Here is a 16142-nt window from a genome sequence, read left to right on the forward strand (position 1 = left end):
TTGGGCTGGGGTTGTAGCTCAGTGGCACTGGGTTAGATCCTTAGCACCATGTAAAAATGAAACAAATAAAATAAAGGCATGCTGTCCATCTACAACTACATTTTTTTTTTAAATTAGTACATTTATATAATTTTTTTAAGTTGTTGGAATTTTTAAAAATATATCTTTATTTATTTTTATGTGGTGCTCAGGATTGAACCTGTGCCTCACACATGAGAGGCGGGTGCTCTACCACTGAGATACAGCACCAGCCTTGCATTTATATAATTTTTTTAAAGTCATATTTTAATCCTGTTTTTTGAAGAGAAAATAGCAGTTATCCATGCCCCTCTCCTCAGTTCCATTTCCCTAGAGGTGGTCTTTCTCCTCTATTTTTTCAGGTAGGTTATAATGTGTCTACATTGTTTTGAGCATTGTCTGTTAGCTTCCTAATATGGAAGGTGAGGGTTTACTTAGTTTTCTTTCTCTCCCTGTCTGTGCATGCACACTCTTCTGATTTCCTTCTATTCTTATTGCAAATATTTTATAATTTTGATTGTATTGGCATTCAGCCTTCATGTGCATATACATGCTGTTCTGAGCTTGTAATAGTTTGTGACCAGTTGATCTTTTCTTGCCAACTTGCAATTTCTTCTTCTGTTAATACTGGTCTTGCTTTTTGTCTGTTTTTTAGTTTCTGATGTACTTAGGACCACTTAAATCCCAGACTCTCTACTAGTCATCTGAATCTCCTCTCAAGAGCTTCAGAACAGTTAGATATTTTGTTGATTTGTTGTCTTGGAGAAATGTCTTCCAGAATCGTCTCATCTGTCTGGTCATGACTGATTGCCTTCTCTGCCGGATGGACAGCAGTCCCTTTTAAATATCTCTTCTTCATAACCCATAGGTTTCTTTTCGCTTCTCTCTTATGGGTTCTTCAGACTCTTGCATTCCCTGTCGTTCTCTTTCCTTCTGTGTTTCTTTATTTTGGTGGAGTATGTCCTCCAGTCACTCTTGAGAAAAAGTTCTTAGGAGGAAATTTTTGAGGTCATGTATATTTTGAATTAGTTTTACCTTGACATATGTATAGACTTTGAGTTTGGAAATCTTGGTGGGAAATAATTTTTCTTCAGAATTTCGAGGACATGGCACTACTATTGTTTATCTTACTCCTATCGAGGATTCTGACTTTTCTTCATCTTTTATATCAGTTTTTTTGGGGATTTTTTTCCTAATGTTTTACAACATTGCAGTGATATTTTTCATGTATTATGCTGGCATTTTGTAGGCTTTTCAATCTGGAAACACATGTGCTTCAATTGTGGAACATTTTCTTGAGTTACTTTGTCAAATATTTTTCCTTCCCAATTTTCTCTTCTCTCTGGAATCCATATGATTTGGTTGTTGAATCTTCTCTTTTCTTACTTATTCCTTTATTTTCAATCTTTTTGAATATTTCAGTAGATTCTGTAAGAGAAATCGTCTAATCTGTCTATTTAGTTTTTAAAAATTATTGACCTATAAGCCATAAATATTCAGCTTGGTATATTGCTACTAAGTGAACATATCTGTGTACCTAGCTCTCCTATTAAGAAATAAAACATACACACATCTCAGAAGTCTTTTTCTTCTAGTGTCTACTTCTCCCTAATAAATACTAAATAAATAATTATAAATAAAAAATAAATAGTGTCCCAATTTCTAAAACTAGATCATGTTTATTCACATTTGAATTAAATTGGAAGCTCACTGAGGCATGATTTGCATCTTGATGCCTCTTTATATGCTCATAGAACAGAAAATGAGTATTTGGTGTCCAAAGTCAGAAAGTCTTTGTTGTTCTTGAGGAGTTTGTACTACTGGGCTACAGTGTAGACACTAGCTAGTAACTCTTGATTTCTGCAACTGTAATCTCCTTTCAGTTTTAGGATTCTGTTGGTAGCAAACAACTGGACCTAAAGAAACTTAATTTTAAAAGGTAAGGAATTTTCTCAATACTAGGATATTTCACTGGATTCAGGTGGACCTTGTTTTAACAATAATGATATAACCAGTTTCCAATGTCATCCCTTTTATTTTTTGGCTTTTCTTTAGCTCCTGGCTTCCAAATGACTGCCCTTGTGTTTTGTGGCCATGGTCTTCCTTTTTTGTAAGAAGTGGGATTGAGGGAAACTGGGCCTTGGATATGTACTTTGAACTCCGGGTAAAGTTTTGTGTGAAGGTGGATGAATAAATAATTATCATCTTGATTCACCCAGTGTGGTCTGGTCTTTAGTGTTATTTATAGTGTCCAGGTTTCCTGTAGGTCTCCATCATTCCCTTTGCACCTTCCTGGGGCCCAAGGAACCTCATGAGCTCTGGTTTGGAGAATGTATTGTTTGAAAAGTGTCACTGCTTCTTTTCCTTATTTTATATTTGACTTCATCTAATGTGATTTTGAAGCTTTAGCCAGGGGCCCTCAAAGCAATTTTTCTCTCCTTTCTCACTTCACTTTTCCCCCTAAGTCCATGAAACGTGATGTAATGAGGTTCTCCTATATATGTGAATATTTTTATCTTACATTTTTTTATCCCAAATGCTTAAACTGAAAACTGACAGAGCCAGACATCATCTTGAAGGGCTTTAGATTTTTTTTTTCCATAAAGAGTTTTCAATATTTCGCCTAAAATGCCAGAAAACTTATAATTAATTTTACAATTTATCTCTGTCAAGGGACTTCATTTGTCCTGAATTGCCTGTTTCCAGGCAGCTGAAAGCAGCTTCTTGTTATAGAGTCTGAGTTGGGATTGATATTTTTTTCCCCTTCAAACTTTTCTAAATTCTCTGCATTTCTTCAGACCACTCATTCTTGGGTGGCTGAGAAAGAAGTATATACTGTATCAGCAGCAGGCTTCTCTCCTTTTCGATCTTAGTCCATCAAGGAAAGCATTGTATAAATTGTAGAATTTCGGTAGGGAGCCTTCTCCTTGGGTACCCTTTCTAGCTTAGGGATATAGTTGTTCTAAGTGCTTCCTCAGTGCTCTCCAGCTTATGCACAACCCATTTGCCATTGCTTTGGGAACTGGTCCAGAAAAAAAGCACACCAAGTCTGCCCATGAAGTTTGGGCTTTCCCCAGAGATCATTCTCAAAAGCAGATGTGACCTGTGAGAAAGTCTCCAGTGTCTGTGGCTTTCTGTATAAATCCAGATTCCTTACTGTGGTTCCCCAAATCCTCCATGTCCTGGTCTCTCCCTCTTTTCCAGCATCTTCTCCTATGAATCCATGTTCTTCATGTGGCCCACTTGCAATCCATAATTGATTCTGTTTTTGTACACACACCATGCCATTTTTTCTTCTAATGTGTCTTCTCAACCTTTCATCTTTCTCTTTTACCTTCTGTCTCCCTCCAGTTTTTAAAATAGACCCCATCCCAGACAATGGACTGTAACAGATTAGTACTGGCCAAGAAGACAGCATTAGGCTGAGCCTAATGGTGTCTACCAGCTGGGCAACCTTTAACTTTTGAGTTTCTCTTGCTTCCAGATCTGGAACATGGATAGGAAAGGATTGCTGTGTAAACCCCTCAGGGTATGGAATCAAGGAAATAGAGAGGGCTGGGGATGTAGCTCAGTTGGTAGAGTGCTTGCCTTGTATGCACAAGGCCCTGGGTTCAATCCCCAGCATCACAAAAAAAAAAAAAAAAAAAAAAAAAAAGATCCGAAAAGGAAATAGAGAATATAATTGTAAAATAGAGTCTTAGAAGTCTTAGCTCTTGACCAAGAAAGGGTCAAGAAATGGACCAAAATTTGTGATGAATGTATACTTATATAAGAGAGAGATTATACTGTATTGACATACAGTTTCACTTAAGCATATTGTTAAATATGGTACACTTTTTTTGTAATATATCTTATTTGATTAGCATTGTAACCTCTACTGTCATGCTATGGTTTCTGTCTTTGTTTTCCTCTATAACTGGTTGCATATAACTTTATAAATGTAAACCAAATATTGGATGGCATGTATCCTTAATTAAATTGAATACATTTTTTCCCTCAGAAACTAGTTAGCATAAAAGATTTAAACTATTTTCTCTTTGGGAAGTTCTGGACATTTTAAACTGGACTTGAAAACTTCGTGTTCTTTTGTATTTTGTCACATCGTTTACTTCTCTAACAGTTTGGTTAATGGGAGCTGGGAATGTACTAAATACACTGAGCCACTTAAAATCCTTCCAATTTTACTGAGGCTTAAAGGCAAGCAGGGACCCATTGCCTCTGCTTGTTTCCAAAATAACATGGGGCAAGAGTAATCAGTTGCAGTTGCTATAGATAATTACAAGTTGATTTCACTGAGAAAGTGAGCAGCACTATACTTACGTAATAAAAAATTTATCAGACCTACAACTTCTCTCCTTCCTATGGAGCCCAAGGGGGGAAAACCCTCAACAAAACATCATTTTAATGAGCACATTTCAAAGGTGCTGGATTTATGGGAGACATCGGGAAACACTGATTGCAATTGCTGTCTCTGATTGTCATTCAGACTTTATTGGTGCCAGATTGAGAAGAGTGCCAAGATGAAAATGAGAGGGAAGGTAGTCAACCAGCCCGTTAGCCTCTAAAGATAGCCACTGACTAGAAAATCCATACTCAGTGGTGTTAAAACCGCCTAAAACCCCCTGACTATGTAGTTTGAAGAATCATTTATTTTTAAAGTTATCATTGAAATATTTGTTTTTCTTGTGTCATTTGCTATATCCATTGTTATTTGGGCCTTGGAGTCTGACAAATAAAAACATGATTTCTCAGATCACTATTCTTTTGCTAAATTGATCTGGGTATCTACTAATTTTAGCATTAATTTTTTATTATGTTTTATGGTGTTATTAGTAACATTACACCATTATTTGGCCTCAGCTTTCACATTAATTATAAACATCAAGACTTGAAGAGATTGGCAAGTGTTTTCTGTAAAGGGGTGAATAATAAATATTTTCAGTATTGTAGGTCTTGTAGTTTATGTTTTAGCTACTCAACCTTTGCTGTCATGTGGGAAAACAGCCACAGTATGTAAAAGAGTGAGCATGACTATGTTCCAGTTAAACTTTATTGATAAAAGCAGGTCATAGGCCCAGTGTGCCTGTGGGCTCTGTGTCCCAGCTCCAGAGCAGGTTCACAGATGTTTCTGTAGGGTACAGGCAGGGACCACAGATGAGTAAAGTGCATTTGCTGATTGAGGACAGAGTGCCTTGTCTGAAGGGGGCAGCTTCTTCTCACCTATAGCCATTTGTGGCTGGTTCATGAATGCCAGATCTTATAATTCAAGAAGAGCTGGGAATTTGGATTTTTATGCAAAGTACTTTTATCAGTTGCCACCAATTTAGATTTCTTAAGGAAATACAGAACAAGTAAAGCTACATACCTTTGTGAGTTCTGTTCTGCTTTGCAGTCTCAAGTTTAACAAATTCTGGTATTTTCGAGTGCTATGCATAACACTATTTGTAACTGTGTGTTATATATAAAAAGGAACTGCCTGAAGAATGCCATCAGACATGGACAGCAACTGTGTAGTGCAGATACTGCCATGGACCCTTTTAGTGTCCATGATGGACACCAGTAATTGATTATACCACTCTTTCCTCCTAACCCTGGAGAAAGTTTTGAAATCCTTCTCTACTAGAGCTCAAAAAACTTACAACCAACAAATCAACTATGTCCCCTAATGTGTAAGGTGTTTGTCATCTCTAATCCAGAGGATCCTTTTTTTTAATATTTATTTTTTAGTTGTAGTTGGACACAATACCTTTATTTAATTTATTTATTTTTATGTGGTGCTGAATATTGAACCTAGGGCCTCGAACATGTTAGGTAAGTGCTCTACCACTGAGTCACAACTCAGCCCTCTTTAAAAAAAAAAAAAAAATATATATATATATATATATATATATATATATATATATATATCTTTAGTTGTCAGTGAACTTTTATTTATTTATATGTGGTGCTGAGAATTGAACCCAGTGCCTCACACATGCTAGGCCATTGCTATTCCACTGAGCTAAAACCCCAGCCCCCAGAGGATTCTTTTAAAAATATTTTTGGAGTTAACATAGGAGATGGCTTTGGACCTTTTTATTATATGACGATATTTTTAAAGAAAGTATCTAATTAAAAGATACTAAAGTTCTTGAGGAAAAAAAATGTCTTAGAAAGAAGAACAAATATGAAAAAGGATGCGATTCTATTAATATGGCAGCATTAGATTTTAGATTCAAACTGAAGAATACCCGCAGTAGGATGTGTCCTTAAAAGTCATTCAGCAGCATTCCTCTCTTGCAGGGACCCATGAAACTTGGATTTTCTGGTCTGTACTTTTTCATCATGCTTTAGCTCAAAGTAATGTGAATGAATAGTCATAAAGGGGAATTCCACTTTCCCCCTACTTTCCTTTAGTGCTTTTGGCCCTTATAAACATTACTCTAGAGTAATATGTTCAGAATCTAGGGAGTCTGTCTATTGGGGTGCATGTACTTTTGGATTGTTTATGTGGTGTTTATATGTGACGTGTACATGACTTAGCCTAAATAAAACATGCTTTATTATTCATTTTAACTGCACAAAACTTAGCATCATCTTGTCTTCTCTCATTACTTATTACAATACCCTCTGCCAATCTAAACACTCTTGTCTTTCAGGATTCACCTTCTCCTTGAATTCTGCTCTAAGCATTCTAACCCTTGTTGAACCTCCCTCTAAACCACTTTAGAGTTGAGGCTTGTACTAGTTTAACAGCAGTGTTGTGCTTTATTTTGTTCTTTACTTTGAAGTATTTTCATATTTTCTTATCTGCGGTCTTAACTTAGTAAGGACTGTGAATGGCGGAATTGAAAGAACATTTTGTTTAAAGCAAGCAGTTAGTACCAGTGTTCATTGAATGCCTTCGATGTGCCAATCACTAGGGCTCTAAATTTCGATGAAATAGAAGCAGAGACCTTTCTCTTGAAGACCAAAGTCTAGTAGAGCAGTTTCAAGTCTGATGGAATTTAAATTTTAAATGTCCCCTTAATAGTAATCACTGACCCTTATTTATAGTTCCAGTAGAAGGAGGGCTTCATGGGGACATAGCTCTTCATTTCAGTCATCTATGTCCCAAGTTCTTGGAACAGTGCTTAGTATCTAGCAAGTGCTCAACTTTTTTGATGGACTTAAAAAAGTTTTTAGGTTGGGCCATTCCTGCAAGACTGAGTATAGATAATTGTAATGTTCACCTTCTACCTCTTCAATGTGTGTCTTCTGCTCTTGTTTCCCAGAAAAATCATTCCTGAGTATCCTTCCAGAAATATATGCACTGTGTTTTTTATACAAATTATAGTCATTTAGTTTTTTTTCTTAAAAATATATTAATTCCATATCAACATTTAGTCATACTATTATTAGTGGCTACATAATATTTCATTGTCTGGACATAGCATAATTTATTTAACCAGAAACCTTTGATGGACATTTAAACTGTTTCTCATCTTTTGTTCTTATAAACTAGTACAATAAATAAACAGTGCTATAATAAATAATATGCAAGCACTATTTATTATTTAACAACCTCTGAAAGTAGGAATTTTAGTGTGTATTTTTTAAAGTGAAATTATTTTTAAAAAAATTTTTGGTAGTTGTAGATGAATGGAATGCCTTTATTTTATTTGTTTATTTTTTAATGTGGTGCTGTGGATCAAACCCAGTTCCTCACACATGCTAGGCAAGCGCTCTGCCACTGAGCTATGGCCCCAGCCCAAAAGTGGAATCTTATAAGGGACAAAGGCTTTTGTGCTTTTTTGTAATTTTCATATGAATTGTAAAATTGACCTCTACAGAATGTGAGTGTGCCATTTTGCTACACTCTTACTAACTGTATTTTTTAAAGTGTGAAAAAAAACAACAAAGGCACAAAGTCTTTTTTGATTTGATAGGTAAAAAATAGCTCTTGTGGATTAATTTGCATTTCTTTTATATGAATGAATTGAAACATCTTTTTAAATGTATTATGAGCTAGCTTGTTTTATTTTCTTGTATGTCTGTGGGGGGGTGGTGCTTAGGTTCAACCCAGGGGTCTTGCATGTGCTAGGCAAATGCTGCACCACTGAACTACACCTTCAGCCTCTAGTTTTGATTCCCTTATAATTTCTGTCTTCATAACATTTGTCCATTTTCCTGCTGAACCTAATCCTGTCAATGTGTAGGAATTCTATATATTAAGACAAACATCCGTTGGCTATTTTCACTTGTTTATATTTCCATGTATACAGTAGTCCCTCCTTACTTGCAGTTCAGTTTCTGTGGTTTTAGTTACCTATAGTGAACTGTTGTCTGAAACTACTGAAGGAAGATTCCAGAAATAATTCACAATTTGCATCCCCTTTCTCTGAATAGCATGAAGCAGTCTCATGCTGTGCACTCTGTCCAACCCAGGATGCAAGTGGTCCCTGTGTCCAGCTGTGTACGACACCTGCTCATTAGTCACTTACTGGCTCTGTTGTCACATCAGCTTCCCTATAGTGAAGTGTTTCTATTCAAGTGACACTTGTTTTACTTACTAATGACCCCAACACACAAGAATAGTGATACTGACAATTTGGACATGTCAAAAAAAAGCATCAAGTGCTTCCTTAGTGAAAAGGTGAAAATATGATTAGATATTTTGGGATATAAAGAGAGCACATTCATATACATTTTATTATATTATATTATTTCAATTTCCTACTATGACTAATTTATAAATTATATTTTATCATAGACATGTATATATAGAAAAAAACCAGTATATACAGGATTTAGTACTACCCATGGTTTTAGGTAAACACTGGAGCATTGAAGTATATCTCCTGTGGAAGAGAAGGGACTACTGTATTACAGAACCATCTTGTCTAGTTACTAACCCCACTCACCTAAAACACTATCTTGTTGATCTTTCTTTTGATTAAGTCTAATATGAAGATAGATTTAAGCCAGTGTGGTGGCCCATATCTATAATCCCAGCTACTTGAGAGGCTGAGGCAGGTTAGGTGGGGCAATTTGGTGAGACCTTCCCTCAAAATTAAAAAAACAAAACAAAACAAAAAGGTGTGGAGTTGTGGCTTAGTGGTAGTATGCAAACTTAGTATGCAAGAAGCCCTGGGTTCCATCTCTGGCAAACAAACAAACAAACAAACAGGTAGATATTTAGGGAGAACTGACTTTTTCACAATGTTCTGCCTTATTTTCCTAGAATATAGTGTATCTTTACATCTGTTTAAATCTTCTTTTTTGCTCTTTAGTAACATTAACATAAGAATCTTACTCGATATTTCTATAGATGTTTTTTATAAGTGAGGTGTTTGTTTATATTTTTGAAGTTACTAATTATGTGATTTGACTTTGTACCTAGCATATTTTATTTTATTTTGGTACTGGGGATTTAATCCAGGAATGCTTGACCACTGAACTATATTACCAGCCCTTTTTGTTTTTGAATTTGAGGCAGGTTCTTCCTAAATTGCTGAGTCTGGCCTTGAACTTGTAATATTCCTGCCTCATCCTCCCAAGCCATTGGGATTATAGGCATGAACCACCATGCCCTGCCAGCATATATCTCTTATTTTGTCTAAATAGGGCTGCTCTGTTAGGCAGTTTCAGAAGGTACCATCATGTTGGCCGTTCCTTTAGAATAATGATGGGTCTAGTTCTGTACTTTGGCAATGTTCCTGATGTTTCTCTATTACAGTATTGTGCTGGCTTTGGGATTGAGACAGAGCTATATTTTATCATGGTCAAAAAATATCCATCTATTCTTATTTTATTGAGATTTTCATCGTGAAAGGCTATTGTATTTTATCAATTATTTTTGTTACCGGAGTGATAACTCATAATTTGTTTTGTTTCGTTTCCATCTATGAATATGATGAATTTTAAGTCTAAGTTTTTAGCTATTTAGCTATCATTCTATTCCCAAAGTAAGTTTTACTTAGTACTGGGATTTTATTCTTTTAATATGTTGCTAGCTTTGGATGCTATTTTCTAATATTTGGAAATTTTACGTTGATTTTCGGGTGTGAGATCAGTTTTGGTAGGTGTGTGTTTTCCTTATGAGTTTTGATACATATTATTTTATTTCCACAAAATGAATTTGGAAGCTTTCATTTTCCTGTGCTCTTAAATAATTTAAATGCCATTGAAATTACCCATTCCTTAATTGTTTAGCAGTGAATTCTTTGAAACTGTCTTGGCCTGTGTTTCCCTGAGAGAGAGTTCTTTTACACTTTCCACTACCTTCTATGGTTTGTTTAGCTCTTCTGCTTTTTCTGGAATTAATTTTGGTAATTAAAATCTTCCTAAAAAAATATCCCTTTATCAGATTTACTAACTTACTTGCTTTAAATTAAACAAATAAGAGTTTGTCTCCCTGAATATCAGTGGTTATTTCCTCATTATTTTATTTAAAGTTTTTTGATGAAAAACAAATGTCATGCTGAAAATATTGTAGAATGTTTCTTTAAAAATATGAACAAAATGTATGTACTTCATTAATAACCATATTCTATAAAAATTTAATTATTTTAAGATAATTATTGTAAAGCTCAGAAGTTTAGATTAAACATATATATATTTTTTCCTGATCATTTTCTCCTCTTTTTAACAGGTTCTGAAGATGAGAGTGATGATGATTCTAATTTCGAAGGCAGAGATCCTGATACTTGGCATGTTGGTTTTAAGATCTCGTGGGACATAGAGACACCTGGTTTGGCAATTCCCCTTCACCAAGGAGACTGCTATTTTATGCTTGGTAATCTTAGACTCAAACTTATATTTACACTCTAGTCTAAGTGTAGATTATTAGGTGTATATTTAGAATGTGTCTTTTGAAGTAAAATTTTTAATGTTAGTATTTTGAATTAATAATGAAACTTTCCTATGAGAACATATATCAAGTGTGTTTTTTTAACAGTACTGCTCAGTTTTGAAAAGTTGCTCTTCTTTTTATTTCAACTGTTTAGCATATTTGTAGTTTTCAAATGTGCTAAACAGTTTTCAGGATTCTTCATCAGAGGTGGTAAGTCATCCAAATCAACTTATTACTATGACTTTTAAAAACAGTCCCCTGTCTGAGATTTTAGGACTGAGAAGATTTTTTCTAGTGTTGTAGTTAAGTTCTTCTCAGGGATATCTAGTGGGACTACAGGGTCTTTCTTTCCACTTGTCATTTAGTTCTTTGGCAAATAATATTTCAGCTGTGGGTTAGGCTAAGTGAACCTATGGGGTTCGATGGGCTTTGTTTTTTGCTGCTTTACTTGACATTTTTGGGATGCTCTTTTTTTTGGTGGGTCTCTGTGTTCCAGTGCTCAGTGTGCAGATATCCATTTTTACTCACAAAGCTTCTCAGGGTTTTATTCTCTCCTTGATTCTAGCTTCTTATTATTCAAAGTTTATCTCACTCCTCTCTGCCTGGAGAAATTTACTGATACATTGACTTTGGAGGTAGGAAGAACCAGGGCTCAAGCCCAGTGTTTATGATAAGAATCAACTCCCAGTTAGTTGGGTATTGGCTACTGGGTAAGGTTGTGGAGAGATATTGGAGATGCATAAATCTTGATCCTTGCTTTCAGGGTTTGGAATATCTCTTTACCATTTTCCAAATTTCAGTTCCTTGTACATCAACTTCCAGGTTCTTGCCATATCCACCTGCTACTTGTACTTTTTCTTTTAATGCATTATTTCTCTCTAAATAAGCTATTTTTTCTTTCACCCAAATAAATTGATTTTGGAAGGAGATTTTATATCACTGTTTTAAATGGAAAGCACATATCACTTGGCATAACTAGAAGGATTTCATAAATATAAAAATAGAGAACCTAAAGCAGTATTAAGTGCCTGCTGCTTTTCTTTGCTGGAGATCTCAAGTCTGAGTCCTGTTCCGTCTTTGTTAAAAAGGGAGTTTAGTAACTGTTAGAGAAGTGTTAATTATGTACTGGTACCAGTGTAGGACTTTTTCCTGAATGTGTGTAGCAGGATTGGAAGGTGATTATGTAGAGATTCTTTCACACAGCATGAGTTAATGGTACTTAATGCTGTATCCCTTTACCTCTTAAATTCTTCTCACGAGGTGGTGATTCCTACTTTGGTTGAACACTGGTTTTAATCTCTGCTTTTCCATTTTCATGTTACATTGCAGTTTACAGATCAGTTTTTATAAGCAATCTCAGTCTCCAGTCATCCCGAGGAAGGTAGCAGTTCTTTTCTTAAGTAATTTGCCCAAGGTCACTCCATTAGTAAGAAGCAGAAGAGGGACTAGGATGGTTGCAGGCTGCATCCATTTGCAGTGCTCTTTGTACTCTAAATGGGACCATTTTGACTGACTCAATACACTGAAATCTTGGTCTGGAAACTTTTTAATGTTAAGGTCATCTCTTTTCCTCCTCCTCTCCTGTCTGTCCTCAGGAACTAAGTTTCTCTTCTGAAGTTTCTGTCCCATGGCCAAATGTAAATAGATTATTGTTTCATTTTTTTTTAATGTACTACACAAATTTGGATATTTGGCTTGACTCTTTATGGATGTTAAAGTAAATATATTATTTCCCTTTGTTCAGTAGTTTATGTTAGTAATTTGCATCTCTAAGGAGATTAGAGCCATAATGATTCCTTTTAAAATAGCTTCATTAATTGTTTCTTTGTATAAAAATAAGTATCTTGTAAAAGTTTAGCTTTTATGTTTACTAACATCTTACATGTACCCCTCTGATTAAAAAAGAAGCAGTGAGAGGAAACACTTAACTATTTAAAATGAAAGAAGAATGTCAAAATTTTCATGTGTGATTTAGTATACTCCTTTTTAGTCTTTTTTTAGTACATGTGCACATCTGTAATTATAGTGGTAATGTGAATAACAGCCGCATTCACTGGGGAGTTCAGAAGCAACTATTAGCTGTTATTGCAAAAGAAGAAATCGAATGCTGGAACTTGTCATTTTGTCCCACTTGGGGTCTGACACTTCACATCAGGCCACCATCCTCCCACTACATGGATGCCCTTCTCACCCCATTCAAGGACTGACCCCTGCTCCCTGGCTCCCTTCTACCCACCTCAGCACCATGCCTCTGCCTCACCTAGTGGCTTTTCAGGAAGGGAAGAGAAGATGATGATGTTCTGTAGGTTTCTTTCTTTCCATTTCTTCTTAAATTTATATTTTTCTTAGAGTTTAAGAACTGCATTAATAATGAAAATATTAAATAATTGCATTTTTAAAAATTTGCATGTTCTAAGAAATATACATTTTTATATATTGGGTCTCTTTAGGTGATAAACAGAAGAAATTAGTGTTAGTTTATAGGAGGTGATATACAAGTTATAAAATCTACTCCAGCTTTCCCAGCTCTTGCCTTCAGATACAGGTGAAATAGTTGGTTTCTTCCTGAGCTGTGGCAGGCACAGTGTACTCCAATGTCTGCATTTAGAATGTATTTTCTTATTAAGATGTCATGTTTGTCTTCTAAAATTAATTTTCCTCCATGTTCTGCTAAAAAAAAAATAAGAAACAAAAATAAAAGCAACTGTAGTCCAAACACTGCCTTTTCTCTTTGCTTTTTGAAATCCAAATAGCAAGAAGTCCCTCAGCCCTGTGCTGATATCTGAAATCTGAACTTCATAGCACTTATGAAAAGGAAACAGTTTAGCTCAATTTATAATAATATATTGGTCTGCAGAGGAAGTGCAGACTGAACCCTGCTGTCTCAAGTAAATACTCCAGGGGTGTCTGATGGGGAACGTGTCGGGTGCCTGTAATAAATCCACTGCCCGTGGAAGTGAGTGAAGGCCCTGCTGGCAGTGCCTGAGGACACGCTTAACTGGGGTTGTCACGGTTTTACTTTTAAATTGGAATCTTTGCCCTAATCTCAGAGTTGGACATGACCAGATTTGCAAACAGATTTACAATTTTCACTAATTTTCCAACCAGGACTTCAAAACACACTTAAAGAAAAAAAAAAAAAGGCACATTCTGGTCTTTCTCAGGGTAGGATGATTTACTTTGCCACAGATGTTTTCCATAGACTGCATGTAACCAGGGAGTCAGGGACTTAAAAGTAGGTTGGAGACAAACTGAGTTTGTTTTTTGTGGAACAGATTATACAGTTCAAGGGACATCAACCAAATTAAGTTCATTAACCAGGAGCTGGGTGTGAAGGTGGGATGTTCCGGGACAAAGGTGAGTAGTAGGTAAACATTTGGGGCAAACCCCCTTTGGTCCCCCTTTATGTATAATTTCTTTCTTTCTTTTTTTTTTGCAAGTCACTCCTCAGGACTTTTCTCTCTATTCTCTTTATTTTTATTTATTTAAACCCAGCTAAATTTCACTTCCATTTATGTTTTAATATCTACCTGTTGTTACTATGACAAACAGCTATTTCAAAGCTTCAGTTGCCAAGAAAAAAATCCACTGTGAAAACAGAAAAAAAAAAAAAAAAAAAGCAATGTAGAGCACTTCTGTTTTGGTTTTGCTTTACTTCCCCAACTCTTTAGAGTAGAATAATGAAAAGGCTATAGAATTTTCTGTCAGGTGACGGTTCCAGATGCACTGTGCTGTGTATTGGTACTGGATTATTAGCATCTCTGAGTTTCTGCCTCTACTGTAAACTGAGTGCTTCGTGAGACTTCCTTCCCAGAGTTCTTTTGTGAATCCAAATAAAAATGTACGTGGGACCCTGCTTTGCAAGCTACATTTGAACATGGGAACTCATGACAAAGATTGGGACCTGGGCCATGGCGTATTGGGGAACCAGTGAGGCCAGTAGGTGACAGAAGAGTGCTGAATGCCATGTTCTTCTCTTGCTTCATGCCCTGAGCTTTGTCAGCTTTGCACCTCATTGCCCCATACTTAGGGTTCCATAGCCACATAAGGGACTACAAGAAAGGGAAATCTCACCAATTGCCTCTTGGTGGTAGGAAACGCTAACTTCTGGCCACTGTTGAATCAGAGTTCTGTGGTTATTAATAAGAAGAGTTATTTGGGGTAAGGCTGACTACTTAGACAGTCTGGTCAGTAGTTTCGTATAGATTAGTTTCACCTTCCGTGAAATACATATGGCTTAGAGGCAGCAAGACCCAGAGCACAGTGAGTGTTTGATGTGGTATAACCTGAAACTGTGCTCTGCTTCTATTTTTCGAGTCAACATGGGCACTCTAGTTGACGTCTGTAGCCCTGTGGGCAGGAAGAACAGAGGCTTCTAGGAGTTAAAAGTCTCTTAACCAGGGCTCCCTGGGGACTTAACTTGGAGACTGTGGTATCTTTGTAAATCCTCCAGGTGTCCCTCAATCCTGCCCTGATTTAGACATTTTATTCAAAGGAAAAGGCTTTTGTTATGCCTTCCTCTGACCCCATTGCCTTCCTCCCCCAACCTCTGACTGACCAACTGAAATAAAAAGTGCATATAATTTATGGCTTAATCATAAATTCAAAATAATTATACTTTATTACCTCTCCTGGGTCTTGAAATGTAGGTGCTATGTTCTGCTTTCTGCCGAGGCAAGGGAATAACACAGAAATGGTAATAAATTATAACTTCAGGCTGCAGTCAGTAAGCTTGAGGAATTGCCATTTAAGTGGAAAGTGCTTGAACAGCAAATGAGCACCTGTCATGTTTATTTTCACTTTGAAAAGTAGAAACATGACAGTATAGTTTCAGCTGCTTGTCCAATATGAACTTGCGGTGTTCTTCTTATCTTCCCGGAAACTGCAAGATTTGCTTCTTGCTATTCAGTTTTTCGCAGGGGTGAGGATATATCTCTCCTCCTGAAACTTTCACTCTAAAATATGTGCTCAAATGCTGATGCTTTCAAACTTGTGCTTTTGAACTTGCTCCCTGGGTTTCTGGGATTCCGTAGAACTCCAGGGAGGGCCTGGACCTATGGAATATGCTCGAAGGATAGGACTCTGTGTTCTGCCCTTGAAAGGATTTACTTCTTTCTTATACTTTCTTCATATCTAGGGTTTTAGCTCATTTCTGATCAGATCAAATCTTTATACCATCTTTGTTTTGAAATTTACCTGAAATAAATGGGATGTGTGTTTGGTTAGAGCCAGGCACTGTGATAGAAGCCAGTGTGAGTGAATTGTATGGTATATCAATTAGATCTCAATAAAACTCTTTTAAAGATAGAAA

General features: G+C 36.2%; 1 protein-coding gene and 1 non-coding gene across 3 annotated transcripts in view; both read left to right on the forward strand.

Annotated features, from left to right (window-relative positions):
* The window catches only part of Fto (FTO alpha-ketoglutarate dependent dioxygenase), a 370034-nt gene that overhangs the window by 117071 nt on the left and 236821 nt on the right, over positions 1-16142 (forward strand). For both annotated transcript variants that reach the window (XM_046434593.2, XM_046434591.2), the window contains exon 4: positions 10631-10774. In XM_046434593.2, coding sequence (XP_046290549.1) covers positions 10631-10774 — 144 coding nt within the window. The remainder of the gene's footprint in view (positions 1-10630; positions 10775-16142) is intronic.
* Trnat-ugu (transfer RNA threonine (anticodon UGU)) lies at positions 3575-3648 on the forward strand. The gene has a single exon. It is a non-coding gene; the product is annotated as a tRNA-Thr (tRNA).

Source organism: Marmota monax, unplaced genomic scaffold, assembly GCF_021218885.2.
Source record: "Marmota monax isolate L192 unplaced genomic scaffold, Marmota_monax_Labrador192_F-V1.1 WCK01_AAM20220418_F8-fsc00024, whole genome shotgun sequence".
Classification (NCBI taxonomy): Eukaryota; Metazoa; Chordata; class Mammalia; order Rodentia; family Sciuridae; genus Marmota; species Marmota monax.